We start from the raw sequence: 20573 nt of genomic DNA, 5'->3' as shown, positions 1-20573 counted from the left end.
TAGGGCAAGTCTCCATCAGGCTGCACAATCTTCAAATTAGAGCTAGGTTCCATTCATGAAAAGAGGTCTCACTTCACAGCAAGTGGACTGAAAATCTCAAATTTTATTCCAGAATGAAAAAAAGCCTCTGAGAGCCGGGCATCAATTGAAAAGGTCAAACTTGTATCAGTTTGGTTGGATAATGTTGTTCAGAGATAGAGAAATTAAGGTTGAGGGAGTGGAGGTGAATGAAACTTAGATACAGTCAAGCCATAGCAACTGTAACAGACCCACAGTCAGCAGGATACCGCTGGCAGGAGGCAGGGAGTGGTGGTAAACCTGTGGGACTGCATGATTGTCATTGGTGTGGAGCTTTTTCTGTCATGGTTTGGTCCTGGACTGAAGAAGGGGTAGATCCTTTCAGTGGAAGTATAAGTGGAAGTGTGGAGATGGGACATGTTGTCGATGTTATAAAATGACAAGCATCTGCCTTCGTCATGCAGGAATGTGACAGTTTTCTGGGGGGGAGTCTCACTCAATGTAAGACCCTCAAAGTTATGGTGAGGACAACATCGGCACTGCTGGGATTCAGCACTGCTGGGGTCTACTTTCTATTGACAGACCCTTAGAGTCTTAACCGAATTCCCAACTTCCAGGAACATCTCCCCTGACGTGAATCTGTCTGATCCCAGAACACATTTCCAAGCATCAAACCTTTCCGACATGTCAGGGAACATTGGGCATAGTTAGTTCAACATGAAGTTAGTTCCACTGACATTTTGACACATATATTCCAAGGTAAACCATCTTCTTAGATAATTACAGAGGAAGTAGATCATTCTTCACGACCTTATCCAGCAATCTCTTTGCAAAGATCTCAATGTTCTAGTTATGGCAAAGTAGAAGACTCAATTAGCCCCGTTACACTCTCCATAAGGGGGATCGTTAGCTCAGTTGGCTGGATGTCTGGCTTGTGATGCAGAGTGGCACCAACAGAGTGGGTACAACTCCTGCACTGACTGAGGTTACAATGAAGCACTCTTCTTCCAAAACCTTTTCCCCTCGCTTGACTGTGGTGACCCTCAAGTTAAACCACCACCAGTCAATTCTCTCTAATGAGAGAACAACCCTCTGGGACTTTCACCTTATTTCATGTTAATGAAATTTGGGGTGATCCTACAAGCCTTCAACCAGAAGGAAGAGGTGATGAACCTACAGGTGAGATAAGATGGCGGTGGGGTGTGATTTTGATGAAATGGTGCACAAGAGTATAATTGTGTAGGACACAGAAGCAAAGTGAAACATTTATTGAGATCAAATGATGCATATTGGTCTAACTGGGAGTCAAAATCAATTAAACAGAAAGGAAATGTGCAGTAGAAACAAAATGAATAACCTAAAGGCTAATCACAGATCCAGGCACAAACAATGTTGACGTTAGAGAAAATCACCAAAATTCAGGAAAAAGATAAGGACAAAAATAAAATAACTGATGAGATTACAACAGAAAGTGGAATGTGATTGGGAAGTCGGGGAGCTGCTGCCTGGAATGTTGTTCCACAGGCAGAAGGTGAAGCTCCATCGTTGGGTTTCAGATGGACTCCAGCTTGTAGTTCCCTTCTCCCAGGTGTAGCAGGGGGACCATGTACTTCACTCCGTCTGGGACCATGGAGTGTCCAACAACCAGATTCACCACCATCTGATCCTGTGCCACAGATAGTCAGTTCCTCCTCAGAGTGAGTGAAGCCGCCAATGCTTTAGGGAACTGAGACTAATGCCAGTGGGGGTGGGAAGCAGCTGGAGTGAACAGGAAGAGACGTACATTTGTGTAGTTCCATTATTTTTCTGCCAGATTTTCAGCTGCTGGTTTTATCTTGTTCCGTTAGGGAAATATTTCTTCAGTTAAAATTTATTAGATACCAACATAGCAACAATAAGAACTTTATCCAAAAAGAACACGAAACCTTGCAGGTCAAACAAAGGAAGCGAGAGAATTAGACAACACATTTCTGGTTATAATTATCAGTTTGTCAGCAGCAGAAGAGACACAGAGTCAAGGTTTAGAGACAATTATGTCTTTATTTTGTTTCTCTTAAATAAAATGTGGAAATTCACATCCGCAGAGCATGCATTTCATGGTCTGAACTGTATTCACATTTCAACCCATTTCACTTTTCGCTGTTTTATTTTCACTTCCTCTGCATGTCACTGAGCTTGAACTTCTCATTGTGCCCAGATGCCTATTTTAACTTGTTGACCATGTGATGTGAGTGGCAGTCACTTTGGGCTCAGTGTCCTCTCAAAGTTGATTTATCTCACTGAGAGCTAAAACACTCTAACTGATGTGGGGCATTTAACAGAGTACAGGAAACAGGCAACCGCCCACACAGAGAAGTGGGGAGAGGGACAACAGAACCTCAGGAACTCTGCTGGTTAATTTATCATCCGTTTTACAAATTCCAGATAAATCAAAACTAAAGAAATAATTTAACTGGATAAAGTGAACAGATGAAGACACCAATGTTAACATGAAAGAATCTATTTGGAAAACTCTGTCACTAATCGATACATTGTCTCCAGGCTATCATTTATGTGCAGAACCAGTCATGGAATATGATTGACTTTGAGAGATTTTTAATTCCTGAGGCTTTGATCCATTGGCATCAGAGCAAACATCCTTCTATAAGAAAGATGTTGTTAAACTTGTGAAGGAACAGAAAGATTTACAAGGATGTTGCCAGGAATGGAGGGTTTGAGCTCTAGAGAGAGGCTGGGTAGGCTGAGGCTGTTTTCCCTAGAGCATCAGAGGCTGAGAGGTAACCTTATAGGGACCATATAAAATCATGAGGGGCATGGATAAGGTCAAGGTCTTTTCTCTGGGGTGGAGAAGTCCAAAACTAGAGGGGATAGGGTTAAGGAAAGGGAGGAAGATTTAAGAAGGACCTAATGGACAACTCCATCTGAATACCATTTAAACAACAGGAGAACCCAAAGTGAACCTTCAGTTCTGTTTCCCAAATGAGGAGTCCCCACATTCCACAAATTAATATTCCTCACGCTCGCCCCATGTAAGCAGCACAGTGACCACGAGTGGGGACTGAAACTGTTCCCTTCACTCCCAACTGGACAAGCTCCAGTGGGCACAGGGCATTAGGATAGGCAGCAGGAGAACACTGGGGAGAAATAGTGAGCTGCTTCCCACATGAACAACTTCACCAGCAAGTTTTATACACCTCTTACTGAATTCTGCAAAGCTCAAGCAGTGGTTTTTGTACTGTCAATGACAGTATGGTGGCTCGATGGTTCACAGCGCCAGGGACGTGTGTTCGGTTCCACCCTCAGACAACTGTCTGTGTGGAGCTTACATGTCTTCTCTGTGTCTGCATGTGTTTCCTCCAGGTGTTCTGGTCTCCTCCCACAGTCCAAAGATGTGCAGGTTTGGTGGATTACCCATGCTAAATTGCCCATAATATCCAGGGATGTGCAGGTTGCATCAGTTAACCATTGGAAATGCAGGGTTACAAGGATACGGCAATGGTGTGTCTGGGTGGGATGTTCTTTGGAGGGTCCTTGTGAACTTGGTGGGCTGAATGGCCTGCTTCCAGACTGTGCAAATTCTATGATTCACTTCACTTATTGCATGACAGGAAGGGCTTTTCAGAAGGTCCATGTATAAGGCTGGGATTCCAGTCTGAAGCACAGTAAACTACAAACCTTAACAACTATAACATGCTGGTATCATTTGAGATATTAGACTTAAATATTTGATATGAAACTGCACCCAGAAACTTATAAAGGTTTTACCTGGCCTGATGTGATCGAGCATCTCCCTCCACGTTGCAAATTGTAAAGGGCTGCTGTACTTTTAAATAGACAGGATTCCATCTGTTAGTGACAGCAAATTGATATCCTCGCTAATCCTGTAAATAATAAACAGTTGGCAGTAAATTGATCACAACCACCTTCTTGAATAACTTCACCAACTTGCACGGAGTTTCAGTAACGTGCATGTCCTACCTCCTCTTCGGAGATGTTTCCTCCTGAAATAAACAGAACACAAATCTGAGTTGACAGAGATAATAGGAACGGCAGATGCTGGAGAAGCTGAGATAACAAGGTGTAGAGCTGGATGAACACAGCAGGCCAAGCAGCATCATAGGAGCAGGAAAACTGACGTTTCGGGCCTAGGAAGAGTGCAGCAAGGTCTAACTCAGAAATACAATGCATGATTGGCAACAAGGAAGGCTTGTGACACATTCCTGTTTCTGAGGGACAGTCCCACTTCACTCCAGAATGTGAAAGTTTAGGAACGTACCTTCAAAAGGTCACCAAGCCCTTCAATCATCAACTTGTAAATGCTTCAAAACTGATCCAACTGATAAGAATTAATCTTACACTGAAGGATGAGTATGGACCATGAATTCATCAATAATCTAAAAGGAAGACAATACTCTGTGAACAGTAATCCTAATTAGTCAGATCTTATTGTTGATGATGAAGCGACAGCAAATAATATTAAATACCATGAAAATTGTCCTGGAGAATCTAATGATCTTTTAGACTTGAATTAATCCTTTACTGATGGCAGTTCAAATGGAGACAAGTGGTGCAATGTCAGGTGATAGGGCAAGCAACCCCCAAATTGTAGAAACCAAAAGAACTGCAGATTCTGTAAATCAGGAACAAAGACAAAGTTGCTGGAAAAGCTCAGCAGGTCTGGCAGCATCTGTGAAGGAGAAAACAGAGCTAACGTTTCGGGTCCGGTGACCCTTCCTCAGAATTTCCTCAGTTCTGAGGAAGGGTCACCGGACCTGAAACATTAACTCTGTTTTCCCCAAATTGTAGAGTTGCCACAAACTGCCATCAAAAAGGTAAAATGTCTTTATTTCTCATTTTCAGATAAAAATTACAGACAATAGAAACAAATTATCACCAGGTTAATAAAGTAACGGAATGAGAGATAAACAAGATTGAACAAAAACTAATATTTTATAAAATAAGTGAATTTAAATAAGGGACAAAGTATTGTTTCACCAGGTAAACCTATGTTGGCAACACTAATGAGCCAGTGGTTATGAGGTTTGCAAGTTGTTTATTATATTACATTCAACAAGATAGAAATTCTACAACATTGTTTATAACAAGTCTAACCACAATAACAAAAGCCAGTAATGTTAATCTCTATTAAACTTATACAAGACTCAGATAATATTTGAGGAAGCCATTATTCCATGTTTACCGATTAGAGTAAGGAGAGCTGTACAGTAAATCATCAACACTGGGGCAAAAACAGGAATAGATTAAATGAGACAGTAAAATTGTGGCAGATGGAGTTCAATGTGATGAAGTGGAGTTGATCCACTTTGGGTTAGAAAGCTATAAAGTAAACAAGAAGTAATTTAATGTTTCCTTCATCATAAAAGAGCTTGGATTCAAATAACTGGAAGTTATATTGCAGCTTTACAGAGGTCTGGGCAGAGTCCAGCTCTTGCATTTAGTCTGGGCAGTACATCTCAGTGAGTGCGTGTAGGAGTGGGTGCTCTGTAGATTGACCAGAATGCTCCCTGCCTTGGTTATAAGGTTTAATTTATGAAGGTAATCTCCTGTGACAAGGTAATGGTTAATAAAGCGATACTGTTTCCTTGAGCAGGGCATATCTACAATGTGCTAAACATCTGCAAATTAGAGGTAGACTGATCCATAAGATGTGTAGAAACATTGCAACATAGAAAGTGTAGTGGGAATCTGTAACTCCAGTCCGTTAGAAATTGCTGATGAGAATGGGGCATCAATTAAAAGTGTCAGAACTTTGATTAGTTGATAAGTTGTATAAGAGCATGATTGTAAAGAAGTCCAAATCAGGAAAATGGACTTCAATTATAGACCAGCCATTGTCTGAATAAGTGACAAGGCATTCTCGAGGGGCTCAATGACATCCTCCTGTTCTTCTGAGTTTGTTGTTCTGAACCAGTTAAACAAAACCAATCTCACCAACAAGATAATGTATGGACTCTGCCCTCAGGGAAACTCAACATAACCTGCCCTGGGAGGGCAGGGGGGTTTGCTGGTGCGGAGATGCAGCAGCATGTTAGAAGCCAATAAAGCAGGGAGCGGGTCTGATACTGTGGGGTAGAAGTGTTGTGACCATTGGTCCACAGATTGTCAGCAGGGCAGAGTTTTCCCTATTGTTGCTTGGGTCCTGGACTAAAGAAGGGACAGATTGTCTCAGTGAAAGTGTGGAGATGGGATATGATGTCCACATTGTAAAATGACATCTGTTCAACCTCATAGCCCAGGAACACCACAATCTTCTTGGGGCCCTCACACAGTGTAAGGGGGTGCCAATGAAGATGAAGTAATCCGCAACATAGCCACTGATGGGACTCTGTGACAAAGTCCAATATCCAGCCTCAAAGTTCAGGCTGATTCCCCCTGTCCTCCACGCAGACTCTAGACACCACCTCCCAGTAATATCTGCTTGATCTAAATCCCTCAGATCCCAGGATTCAAGGCCATGATTCAAAACTCTCTGGGCTCTGGGTGAACAACTGCCACTTGTGTCTGAGTCTCACACTGGTCCAGTCCTCAGACATGATGAGCTGGGGCTATGGTGCCAGTGCGGATGCGGATCCAATGTCAGAAAGGCTAGAACTGGGGAATATGTACAAATAACACTGTCACTCACTGAGCTGCTCACTGTCATTTATGGAACCTCTTTAATTTCTGCAGTGCTCTCACACACGTCAGATGCCTCGAGAAGGAACCTGCAGCCCCTGACGTCCCACAGTTCCCAGCCCTGCCAGAGAGAGACACCTAGACACTGGGAAATACACAAGGAACCAGGACCAACAAATTTGGGAATAGCTTGGAGGCTCAATCTTCACCAAGACCTCAACACTGATGTCCGATGTCTCCTCTCTATATCATCATGGGGTTGGGGGGGAGGGTAGAGGATTGGAAAAGAAACACTGAAACTTGCAAAGAAAAGAAAAGACATTTTCATCAGGCCCAATGCAAGTGAGTTCAAACAATCTCAGACTGATTATTGTGTTGTCTTGCAGGAAGCAAGGGACAACTGTCCACGTTCCTTAGTAATAAACAAAAAAAAGTGCAAGGATGTTTCTCTCTACAGATACTGTCTGGCCTGCTGAGTTTTCCACGCACTTTCTGTTTTTTTTTCAATTTTCCAGCATTCTCTATTCTTTAATTTTACTGAACATCTTCAATTTGCCTCCAGAGAACTGGTGCCTTCATACAGATGATATTCGTTCTAGCAACATTCATATGCAACCCAACCTCAAAATTGTATCTTTGAATCTCAACAAACCTACGAAACAACCTTAGATAGAATAGAACTGATCAATATAAAAGGACAGTCAGAAACAGGAACTTCTATCCGAGACCCTCCTCACTGCCCTCAGATCACACCCAGATTCTGAGTGAGTGAGTAGGACAAAGTTGATCTCCTTGTCATCAGCCAGAACATTATCTTATTAAGTAGCCAATGTGTGGGTTCCTTACAAAATGCATTCTTAAAGTCCAAATTTATTTATATCCACTGCTTTCTTTTTACCTGCCTTGCTTGGTACCTCGTCAATAAGGTTGCCTCTCGTTCCTCTAAACTTCACTGAATTCAGTCCCAACTTCCACAACTTTCTAATCATTAGAAAACATCAGCATATTTGGTATCGGCCTATTGAACTCTCTCTGGACTGCTTCCAGTGCCATATGCCCATACTTAGTTCGGAGACCAAAATTATTCAAAATATCCCAGGTATGCTTTCACAAGTGTCTTGTATAATTTTAGCAAAATCTCTCTACATTTATATTCTATTCCCTTTGAAATAATGGCCATCATTCCATTTGCTTTCCCCATTGCACACTGAAATTTTTGTGATTCATGGACAAGGACTTCTAAATCCCTTTGTTCTGTAAATTTCTGCAGACCATTCCCATTTTATTAATATTGATCTCTTCTGTTCTTCCTGTGAAGCTGCATAAATTCACATTTTCCCACATCATATTCCAACTAGTGCGGGTTGCCATCTTGAAAATGCCCCAATAATTTCAAATCTTCATCTTCTATCCACTAGGCTCTATCCATGCTAATATACTACCTCTGAAACCATATACTATTATTCTACTAAGTAGCCAATGTGATGGTTCCTTATAAAATGCATTGTTAAAATCCAAATATATTTACATCTACTGCTTCCTTTTTATCTGCCCTGCTTGGTACCTCCTCGCAGAATTTTATTAAAGTTGTCAGGCATGATTTCCCCTTCAATAAGACATGCTGACTCTGCTTGATTGTATTATCTATTTCTAAATACTCTGCTATTACATCCCCTATCCTAGACTCTTAACACTTTTCCAACAACAAACATAAAGCTAATTGGCCTATATTTATCTGTTCTTTGTCTTGACTTTCTGGATTAAGATAATACATTTGCAGTTTTACAATTATTAAGTATTTTTCCAGAATAGATGGATTTTTAGATGATTACAACCAGTGCATCCACTATCTCTGTAGCTACTTCCTCCAGTACCTGAGGATACATCCTATCAGGTCTGGGTGACTTATCAGTCTTTATCCCCATTAGCTCCACTGCAGTTTTACTCTAGTGATAGCTTTTGCATCTATTTTCCCCTGTTTTCTGGCCCTGGAATATTTTGGTGTGCAATAATTGCTTCTATTGTGAAGACTGATGCGAAATATTTATTCAACCCCTCTTCCATTTCCTGGTTCCTTTTTATTATTTCCCTAGTCTCGTGCTCTAAGGGGCCTATGTTTGATCATGAGATATAGGAACAGTGTTAAGCCATTTGGCCATGAGATCATAGTTGATATGTTTCACAGCCCCATTCTCCTGCCTTCTCCTCGTAACTCTTGATCCCCTTAGTGATTAAGAACCTATCTATCAATGTCTTAAACACAGTCACTGACTCAGCTTCCACAGCCCAATAAGTTCCACAGATTAACCACCCACTGGCTGAAGAAATTGCTTTCTACATTAGTTTGAAAGGGTCAATCCCCTCACTCTGAGGCTGTGCTCTCAGGTCCACAACTCTCTGAGTGGAAATGTCTTCTCCAAGTCCACTCTATCCAGGCATCTCAGTATTGTGCTATGATCACTTTGGCTTCTCTCTTCCTTTTAGTAATTTAAATAAGCTCTTGCTATCCATCTGGATATTACTTGCAAGGCTGCCCTCAAAGTTTGTCTTCTGCCACTTTTTAATTTTTTTTTGTTCTTCTTTTGGTGGTTTTAAAATGTGCCCAATCCTCTGGCTTACCAAGAAGCTTTCCAACATTGTGATTTTTTTTTGTTTATTTGATGCTATCCAAAGTTATACTTGTTAACTACAGTTGCCTTTTCCATTTTCCAGAATCATGCTTTTTCACAGGGATATATCTTTGTGGTGAACTTTTAATGAGTTTCCTAAACAGTGGCATTGATCCTCAATCATCTTTGCTGTTAAACTCCTCTGCCAGTTCATTGCAGACAGCTCGATCACCATTCCTTTGTTATTTCCATTATTTAAATTTGCATTGTGCTTCCAATGTTAGTTTCTCCCTCAGAAACTAAATGCTGAATTCTACCATGTCATCATCACTGCTACCAGTGAAGCTGGTGACACCTTGAAGAACTGAGGCCAACGGCTGAGAATGTAGCTCCAGTGAAGAAAATGGTGGCGAAAGGGTGTAGGGGGTGTGATAACCTGCCCAGGGGAAATCAATTGGCAATGGAACTGGTTGTTGGACACTCCCTGATCTGACAATCCCCCCACCACACCTTAGAAGAGGAAGCCTATTCATGTACCTTTCCAGATGCCTTTTAGATGTTCTAATTGTACCAGCTCTCAACACTTCTTCAGGCAGCTTATTCCATACATGCACCACCCTCTACATGAAAACATGATCCCTCAGGTGCTTTTTTAAATATTTCCCCTCTCACCTTAAACCTATGCCCTCTAGTTGTGTACTCCCCTACCGTGACAAAAGGCATTGGCTAGTCACCCCATCCATGCCCTTCATGATTTTATAAACCTCTATAAGGGCACCCCACAGCCTCCAACACCCTCAGGAAAATAGCCCCAGCCTTTTCAGCCTTTCCTTATAGGCCAAATACTCCAACTGTGGCAATATTATAGAATTCCTAGAGTGTGGAAGCAGGACATTCAACCCATTGAGTCCATACTGACTGTCCAAACAGCATTCCACAAAGACCCATCCTCCAATCCTATCTCTGTAACCCTGTATTTCCCATGGATACTATGGGCAATTTACTCTGGCCAATTCACCTAACCCGCACATCTTTGGGCTGTAGGAGGAAACCAGAGTACCCAAAGGAAACCTATACAGACACAAGGAGAATGTGCAAACTTGGTACAGACAGTTGCCCGAGGGTGATGTTGAACCTGGGATCCTGATGCTGTGAGACAACAGTGTTAATCATTGAGCCATTGTGTCACCCCAAATTATTTAAAGGAGATAAGTTTTTTTTTGTTTGTAAATAGGAGTTAATGTTTGTAGATCTATACTTTTAACATATCTGTGGACTCTTGGTGGGGAAAGAGCATTGTGACCAGATATATCACATCCTTGTAAATCTTTTCTGACCCCTTTCAAGTTTAACAAAATCCTTCCTATAACAGGATGACCAGAATTGGGCACAGTATTCTAAAAATGGCCTCATCAAGTCATGTACAGCCACAACATAACATCCCAACTCCTATACTCAATGCACTGACCGACGAAGGCAAGCGGACTAAACACCGTCCTCACCAACCTTACTACCTGCGACTTCACTTTCTATGAGCTGTTAAGATATGACGGAATTTCACCTAGACATATCGGATGGGTTTAGTTTGGTTGCGTTTATAAGTGAAAAACTCCTATTCTGTACAGATTCCTAGTTAAAGTAAAGGATTTTTTTAAAAAGCTTTGATAAGCCGCAAGTTGGTTTGATTTAATTTTCCACATCTTTATTATCTTGTCAGCCGAAAGGTAATACTGAAACTGCTGTTACTGAGTTGCGTGACTTCTGCTGTTTGTGACTTTGCATTCCATAGTGTAAAGAAAGCTTTGATTTGTCTGTTTTCTCAGTTTCAGCTCTCAGTGATAACATCACATTTTGGGAGGTGGGGAATTCGGGAGGTGTTTGGGCTTGGTAATGGAGTATGATTTGCAAGTCAGTTCATGAAGGAAATGAAAAATATGTTCGGGAAGGAGCAGATATCACGCACCACCCGCACATGTCGGGCTTGGTTGAAACCAAAAACAAATAGAAATCATAACTTCTGTTGGAGAAAACAGTCAGTACGACCAGGATTTTGAAAATGCATCTGATTTTGATGGTAATTAAAAGGACTGTATTGAAGCATACAAAGTCTATTCTTTTTGCAGCGATGAGAGCTGAGGAAAGAGTGTTTCCCGAAACATCTGCACGCGGTCCAGAGGGGTGACGAGGGAGAGACAAGTAGCAGACTCAGGAATAATGAATTCGGTTTGGAGTCAACTGAGTGCAGTAAACTATAACTCAGATGTACAATGCATGATTGGAAACAAGGAAATCTTGGGAGATATTCTGAGGGAGAATGTCCCGCTTCACTCCAGGATCTGAAGATCAAGGAAGGTACTTTCAAAAGGTCACCAAGCCCCTCGATCATCAACTTGTAAATGCTTCAAAAGTGATCCAAACTAGGAAGAATTAATCTTACACTGAAGGCTGAGTAATGAGTTTCAGTTCGTCAGTAATCTAACAGTAAGAGAACACTTGGTGAACAGTCCGATGAATATAGCATCGGACAGTCTCATGGTCTTTTAGACATGGATTCATCCCTGGCTGGTGGTGCTTTAAATGAAGACAAGTGAATCCCTTGGTATGTAGCAAGTTGTAATGTCAGGTGACAGTGCAAGTAACCGATCTAATTGTAGAATTGACACAAACTGCAAATCAAACAGGTTATTTTTCTCATTTTTAAATAAAAATTACACACAGCAAACAAATTATCATCAGATTCATGGAGAAACTGAACGCGAAATAAACAAGCTTGAACCAAAACTCGCGTTTTCAATATGTGATACATACCATATGGGACAAAGTGCTGTTTCACCGAACCGATGTTTGCAGCAATAATGAACAGTGATTATGAAATCTGCCAGCATACAACATCCAACAACATGGAAATTTGAAAATGTTACTTACATGGAGGCCAACCACAACAAAAAACAAGTCAAATTAATCTCTGTTAAACTTATACAGGCGGCACGGTGGCTGGAGTGGTTAGCATTGCTATCTTAATGCGCCATCGACACCGATTCGATTCCACCCTCCAGTGTGTGTGTGGAGTTAGCACATTCTCCCCGTGTCTGCGCGGGTTTTCTCCGGGTACTCCAGTTTCCTCCCACAGTCCAAGGATATGCAGGTGGATTGGTCGTGTTAAATTACCCGGGGTGTCCAGGGTTGTGTAGGTTAGGTAGATTAGATATGGGAAAGGATAGGGGGATGGGTTTTGGGTGGGTGCTCTTCGGACGGGCGGTGTGCATGTGTTGTGCCGAATGGCCTGTTTCCGCGCTGCAGGAATCATAGACTGAAAAGATTGATTATTCCACATTTACCAGTGATAGTAAGTAAAATAACGTAGTAAATCATCAACAGTGGGACAAGAATAGACAAATTGAGACAATAAAACTGAGGCAGATAGAGTTCAACGTATTGAAGCGTGAATTAAACACTTTGGTTCAAGGAAGTTTGTTAAATAAACTAAACTACCCTATGATCTGTATGTCCTTGTTTCCTATGATCAGCCTGTATTGCTCGCAAAACAAAGTTTTCACTGTACTCAGTTACACGTGACTACAATAAATCAAATCAATGTTTCGATAATCAGAAGAGAGGTGGAATTCAAATGAGTGAAAGTTATTTTGCAGATTTACAGAGTTCTGGACAGAGCCCAGATCACACATTTAGTTCTGGGCAACATGTCCCAGTGAGCACTGAAGAATCACCAGAATGCTGCCTGCCTTGGATAAAAGGTTTAAATTATGGAGGTAACTTCCCTGATGAGAAAAATGATTAAAGAATTCATCAGTTAATAGACAGAAATTGTTTTCTTGAGCAGGGCAGGTGCAGACGCACAAACTGTAAATTAGAACTGGTCCATTAATAATTGGAACTATTTCTTCACAGACAGTGTAGTGGGAATCTGTAACTCCACTCCTTTAGAAATTGCTGACAAGAATTTGGCATCAATTGAAAATATCAAAACTTTGATCAGTTGATTGTAAGGGTATGATTGTAGATAGATTCAAATCAGGAAAATTTAGCACAGATATGGACCAATTATTATGTGGAAAAAAAAATGCCAATGCAATCTGAAGGGACGAAGTGGCTGCTCCTCTGAGTTTGTTGTTCTGAACCAATTGAACAAAACTAATCTCACCACAAGATATTGTCAATGGGGTGTAAGCGTAACCCTCCCTGGAGGGAGAGGTGTAGCAGCATGATAGAAGCCACTGGAGCAGGGAGCAGGTCTGACATTGTGGGGGAGAGGTGCTTGTGACCATTGTTCTGCAGATGGTCAGTGGGGCAGAGTTTTTCTTCATGTCGCTTGATCCCAGGCTAAAGAATGGATAGATTGTCTCAGTGAAAGTGTGGGTGAAAGTGTGGGTGAAAGTGTGGAGATGGGACATGTTGTCTGCATTGTAAAATGATACCTGTCCACCCTCATAATCCAGGAAAACTTCGATCTTCTTGGGATCCACACTTGGCGTGAGGGATGTCCTTAAAAATGAAGTACGGGCAATGTAGCCACTGCTGGGACTCAGTGACAGAGTCCAATATCCAGCCTCAATGGTCAGGTCGATTACTCCTGTCCTCCTGGCAGACTCCAGACACTCCCAGGTCCCAGATAATCTAATTCCCCACCTCCACTTCTCAGTAATATCTCCCTGATGTGAATCCTTCAGATACCAGCACACAGAGCCAGGAATCGAACCTCTCTGGGCTCTGTGTGATCCTTTGCCGTTTGTATCCAATTCTCACACTTCTTAGGTCTTCAGACAGGGTGAGCTGGGGATGTGCTGTGTTCGGATCCAGAGCCAGACAGGCTGGAGCTGGGGGAGAAATCAAATAACACTGTCACTCACCGAGCTGCTCCTGCCATTTATGGAACCACTTTTATTTTTGGGCTGCACTCACAAACCTCAAGTCCCTCTATATAGAACCAACAGCCTCCTGACTTCCCACAGTTCCCAACACCAGCAAAGAGACAACCAGACATTGGGAAATACACAAGGAACCAGGACCAAGAAATGTGGGAATAACGTGGAGGCTCAATCTTCACCAAGACCACAACACTGAAGTTCCACTTCTTCTCTCTGCATTATCATTGGGGGATGACTGGGAGAAAAAAACATCCTGAAACTTGCAAGAAACAAAATTTGCTTCATTGAGTGGGTGGGACAAATGTCGATCTCCTTCTCCTCAGCCCAGAGCAGAGGACAGCCTCACTGACCAACAGTAGTGGAAACCTGTAACTCCACTCCTTTAGAAATTGCTGATGAGAATGGGGCATCAATTGAAACTTTGATCAGTTGATCATAAGGGTATGATTGTAGATAGATTCAAATCAGGAAAATGGGGTTCAGATATGGACCAGTTATTATCTGAAAGAATGCTAATGTAGTCTGAAGGGGCTAAATGGCCTCCTGCTGCTCTTCTGAGTTTGTTGTTCTGAACCAATTGATCAAAAGTAATCTTACCACAAGTTAGTGTCAATGGGGTGTAAGCATAAAATAAACCTCCCTGGAGGGAGAAGTGCAGCAGCATGGTGCACCATTACTCTGTAGAGACACCTTCCTGAAAAAGGACGTTGCTCCATCTGAATGCCATTTAAACAACTTTCAGTTCTGTTCCCTGAATGAGGAGTCCCCACATTCCACACATCAACATTCTTCACCGTCGCCCCATGTAACAGCAACAAAGTGACCATGGCTGGAGACTGAAACTGTTCCCTTCACTCCCAACGGGACAAGCTCCTGGTGGACACAAGGCATTAGGACAGGCAGTTGGAACACACTGCGGAGAAATAGTGAGTTGCTTCCCACACTAATTAACAATTCCACCAATGATTTAATGCAATCTTTGCTGAACTCCGCAAAGCTCATTAGGAACATAGATTGTGGTGTCATGTTGTGAAAACTGAAATGATCACTCACTGCTCAACAGGAAGATCTTTTTAAAAAGTGTATGTGTAAGAGTGGGATTCCAGTCTGAAGCACATTAAACTACAGACCTTAGCAACTACATCATGCTGATATCATTTGGGAGATTACACTTAGAAATTTGATATGAAACTGCACCTGGGAACTTATAAATTTTACCTGGCCTGATGTGATCAAACATCTCCCTCCACACTGTGTACTGTAAAGGGATTTTGTACTTTTCAATGGACAAGACTTCAACAGTCACTGATAGCTCGTTGATATCCTCACTAATCCTGTAAATAATAAACAGTCAGTAGTAAATTCATCACAATCACATTCCTGAGCGACTTCACCAATTTGAACTCAGTTTCAATAAAGTGCATGTCCTACCTCCTCTTCCGAGATGTTTCCTCCTGAAATAAACAAACAAAAATCTGAGTTGACAGAGACTAACTGTCTTTGTCCAGAAAGCAGCAATTGCACTCACATTGTTACAAGCTGCTGCGAAATGTCAAGACACAAATGTAAAGATATGTGAAGAAAACACACCGAACAAAGTTTCGAGGGAAACAGCAAAAAAAAGGAATTCTAGTCTTTCTTCCCAAGGACCAACTTGCATCGTCTCACTATCTGACAGTACCCTAATCAGTCCCAACCCATCCCCTTCTACCAGAAAGAATGATTGAGACAAATAGTAGAGATGCCTGGAAGGGGAAATCTGGATAACTCATGAGGTCTACAGAAAAAGAATGATATGATTTTCGAGTCAGATGCAGTGGTATTAGAATGAGCTAATATGGATCATAAACGTGTTGAACTGAATGGTCAGCTGTTTAACACTGAAAAGTTATGTAATTTCTGACAGGATATCTTTCTATAACAATCAGTGAAAATTAGGCCACATTAGTTTGAAACATTTGATAGAAACCAGATAGAGTGAAATGTCCAGTTTCTGTGTCGGATACATAGCAATATCAGCCATTCACAGGCAGCCATTTTCACACTCAGTGTACTGCGTACAGACTCACCACACATCACTGTAATTTCACTGCAACGTGAGTTTCAGGAAACTATTACATTGAAACGCCACAGGAATAATTACAAACTAAACATGACATTCATGGTAACAAAGCCTTTGGAGTTTCAGGTCTTTTCCTGAAATTCTGAAGCTATTGCCAGAAACCACAATAGAGTGAGAATTGCAGATTTGCCCAGAAATTGATATATTGTTACACTTCACAGAGGAAATGCACTGGAAATCAAGCCCTGATGATCCCTGGAAATCTCTTAAAAAGTATGCAGAATTCTCCAGTTCACCTGAATTTCATGCACAAGACTGAAAGAAAGTATGGTCCAGGTTTAATGATTTAACAAGAAACACTAATTATTAGAAATGCATTGTCTTAACTACTGGTCAGCAATTGTGAACCATCAGCATACAACTGCTTCTTAAAACTCTACCCTCCTCATAAACTTCCCCTTTACCTGTTGCACAAGAGAATAAATATCGATCTAATTGATGCAGGAGAAGACTGGGAATAAAACAAAGAACTGTCGATGCCAAAAATTCTGAAACAAAAACAAATCTGCAGGAAGAAAGCAGAGTAAACATTTCAATTCAGCAGGTCTGGCAGCATCTGTGGAGGAGAAAACAGAGTTAACATTTCGGGTGCAGTGACCCTTCCTCAGAACTGATTTACAGCATCTGCAGTTCTTTTGGTTTTTAAACATTTCAATTCCTGTGACTCTTAATCAAAACCTGATGATGAGTCACTGGATTCAAAACATTAAGTGTGATTTCTTGCCACAGATGTAGGAAGACTGGGAGGGCAGTTCATTGGTCCCTGTTCACAGGAAGATACTGAGATGATGCTTTACCTGATCACAATGCTGCCTCTCAGTCTTCCTTCTCTAGATGCTTTCACCGGTTTGTGACAGCTACCAGGCAGAAGGATCACACTCATAAAGTCTTTAGTTTATTGATTAAGAGACACAGCATATAGGAACCGCTGGCAGGATTTTTAAAAAGGTAATCTTCAGGTTTGAACTGCTTTTACTGAGGAGCAAATACAGCTCCTTCTCCTCCAGTGGCTTCACCCGTTCACACCCATAAACAAAACAGAAATTGCACGGAAATCTCAGCATATCTTGCAAAACCTGCGGACAGAAATCAGAGTTAACGTACAGTGGCCCTTCTTCCGAATACATCCACAAGCTGTTCAGTTACCTGGGAGCCAATCACATCGTTATTGGCAAGCTAAAAAGCCTTTTTCACTACTAACAATTCACTGGCCTATAAACCAGTCAGCTGCTTGTTGCCAGTTGAAACTCCAAAGTAAACCCCCAGCCCCACCACCAAATCCTCCAGACACCCTTCCACCAGCTCTTCTGTAAACATCTCTCACCGCTGCTTTACCCAGTAACTGAGCAAACGGTACTGAGAATGAAATCAGTTGTTTGCTTTCAAAACCACGCTGTAATCCTTCCGCCAACCTTGCTTTTAAAGCAGTATTCTTTTTTTTCTTTTTTGCTTCATGAAAAAAAACAAATTAGCCACTCATATCAGAGGTAACAAGAACTGCAGATGCTGGAGTCAGAGATAACACAGTGTGGAGCTGGAAGAACACAGCAGGCCAGGCAGCATCAGAGGAGCAGGAAAGTTCATGTTTCGGGTCCGGACCCTCCGTCAACTTTCCTGCCCCTCTGATGCTGTGTTCCTCCAGCTCCACACTGTGTTATCACTTAGCCACTCATATTCTGTGCCACTTTCACTGAGCTAAACTGAAACATAATCCCTTACTTCCAAAAATATCACTGCTTCTTTTTCTTCCAACCGTTTTTCGAACTTTGAAAGCTTCTCCTTAATAGAATTTATTTTTTTCTGAATAACTTGAAGATTTTCCGCCATTTGTTCAACAATAATTGCCTCCTGTTCCCTGAAATCTCCGAGTAAATTCCGCGCTTTCTCGGTGAGAAACTGGTGCATCTTAGTGAACTAGGATTTGATGTGGGTCTGCAGACTGTTCGTCTATTTCTATAAAATGAAATGGGTAACATCATTAATGTCCCGTGTTAAAGGGAACAAAACTAACTGAGATCCCAGAGAATCAACTCAGGGAGATTTTACCCTAATTTGGGAAATCTTCTGTTTTTGCTGCCGCTCCATTTCTACAGCCGCCGATTTCTTCTCTGTGAGAGAATCTAAGGAAGATTTCACCCGATCCTGGGATTGGGAGAGAAAATCAGAAAATAAAAGTGTTAGACCGTGAACATGTGATGTAATAATCAGGGAATGGAATCTTTCCTTTTACCTTGTGGATTCCAACAGCTTCTTTAATCGGCATGAAATTGTGAGATTTGTGTTCCCGGGAATTTCTACAAATCAGACAGATCAATTTCTTGTCAGTTTCACAAAACAGCTTCAGTTCTTCCTGATGTTTCTCACAGAGACGTTTACTTTCCTTCTCTTGTGGATTCAGGCTTACTTTTCGAATTTTCTCCGTCAGGTTCTCGAAAGCCCAATTCACCTTTTGTCTTACCGGAAACTCTTGTCCACATTCCGGGCAGGAGTTTATCTCCTTCTTTCCCCAACTCTGGTTGACACAGAAGCGGCAGAAATTGTGTCCACAATCCAGTATAACCGGATCGGTGAAGAAATCCAGACAAATGGGACAAATTGCTTCCTCGGTCAAACTGTGGACCTGCTGTTTGGAAGCCATATTCACACTCAGCACTTAATGATGATATTTGTAGTTTTAAGTTTCGAAGTCGCTGTGCTGCCTGAGTACTTGGAGCGCAGCGATTTCCCCGTTAAATTCGCTGCAATGCTCAGGGAATTATTGTTGTGCTCCAGCTGGTCTGAGGAATGAATTTCTGAGTAAATGATCAACGGGCTCCGAGCACAGAAGGGGAATGGGAATATTATAGGGTTGTGCGGGGATGGGGACTGGGGAGACTGAGAGAGGATTGGGCAGGAGGAGGGAATTGGCTGAGAACGCTGTTCCAGTACGCAACGAATGATTGAGGATACAGCGTAGCTCTGGTATCTCTTCAGTACAAGAGATATCCATATTTCTCAATCCGTTGCTCCCTTGCAGTATTTTACACCATACTGACGCGCATTTTGAACTGACGCCAAAAAGCAATTTCTCTCCCGAATTCCTTTTGTTTTATAAAGAAATGCTTTTTGACGGTGACCAGTACTAAGTACAATTCTACAGAATATTCCATAAACACAGGAAAACTGGGGCGTGAGGAAGTTCGTTGCCGTGAGAGATGAGACGTTCTTTTCAGTCGTTGGCAAAGAAAGGACATGGGATGCAGTGAGACTAGAGAGAAGATAAAAGTTGGGCAGGAAAGATTAACCTCCTCAGTGATAGGAATTACATGGTTAAGAAAGAGTTTCCTCTGAGGAAGCTGGGGAGGTGAGCTAAAATAACACGAAACATGGAAGCACAGATATCGTGATCTTTTGATGACTACAAGAAAAGTGCGAATTAGCCCAGGGTAAGGGAGATGACAGAGTTGAATGTGTGGTCCGGAGTTATTCCCTAAAAGGGAATAAAGGGATTAATGAAGGAGGGTTTTGCAGCAATATTGACACTGCAATATGTTCAGAATGGCCTCCACTTCAACCATACAGGAACAAGTGTCCGTCTGATTCGTATAATTAGAGCATTGGAAAGAATCAATAAAATAGTCTTAAGAGTCAGGAAATACAAAAGAAAATGTTCTTTTTCTCTTTCACAAACCGTTCTGAGGTAGATCGAGAAATTCACAAAAATGTTACATTGCATGGAAAAGATTGGATGCCTATTGGAACAATGACTAGGGTTAGGCAATGGAGGAAATTAAAAGGCAAGAAACGAAATGAAAACACAGTTATAAAATAAACAGTCCAGTCTAACACTGAAGCTTTAATTAGTGAACCATGGAACAATTTGAGCAAGTGAAGATCTTGTGTAATGAGTTCACTCATGTTGGATTGGGAGTTAATGGGAACATTAATTCCACTGTCAGGGAGACAATTCCTGTATTGAGTGACCATTTTTCATTCAATATTTTATTCACAATATTTACTTTCTTGGAGCAATAATGGCATTCCAGTTAAGAGTGTGTAGGATTTGATTTCCAAGGCTGGTTCTCATGTTAACTGTGTGGAGCTGGGGCAAAGAGCGATATCTGTGCTGGGGGGTTGGGCAATAATGTGGACTAAGGGCTATATTCAGATTAACCATGATCTTACTGAAACATGGAGCAGGTTTTCACAGCTGGATGACCAACACTTACTCCTAATTCTTCTGTATTTATATTTGTAAAATATCTATTGTCATAGTTCAACAGCTGGTCTGTTAAGAGATGTGTTCTCTGCGTAGGGAACAGT

At 41.6% G+C, this 20573-nt stretch overlaps 1 protein-coding gene across 1 annotated transcript in view; it reads right to left on the bottom strand.

Moving 5' to 3' along the window:
* The window catches only part of LOC109938303 (zinc-binding protein A33-like), a 246902-nt gene extending 227993 nt beyond the window's left edge, over positions 1 to 18909 (bottom strand). The window contains exon 1 of the mRNA XM_048616561.1: positions 18502 to 18909. Within this exon, the coding sequence (XP_048472518.1) occupies positions 18502 to 18909 (408 nt within the window). The remainder of the gene's footprint in view (positions 1 to 18501) is intronic.
* Between the last annotated feature and the right edge of the window lie 1664 nt (positions 18910 to 20573).

This window comes from Rhincodon typus, chromosome 35 (genome assembly GCF_021869965.1).
Source record: "Rhincodon typus isolate 14 chromosome 35, sRhiTyp1.1, whole genome shotgun sequence".
NCBI classification, from domain to species: Eukaryota; Metazoa; Chordata; class Chondrichthyes; order Orectolobiformes; family Rhincodontidae; genus Rhincodon; species Rhincodon typus.
Note: the sequence above shows the minus strand (reverse complement) of the source record. Positions and strands in the feature narration are given on the sequence as shown.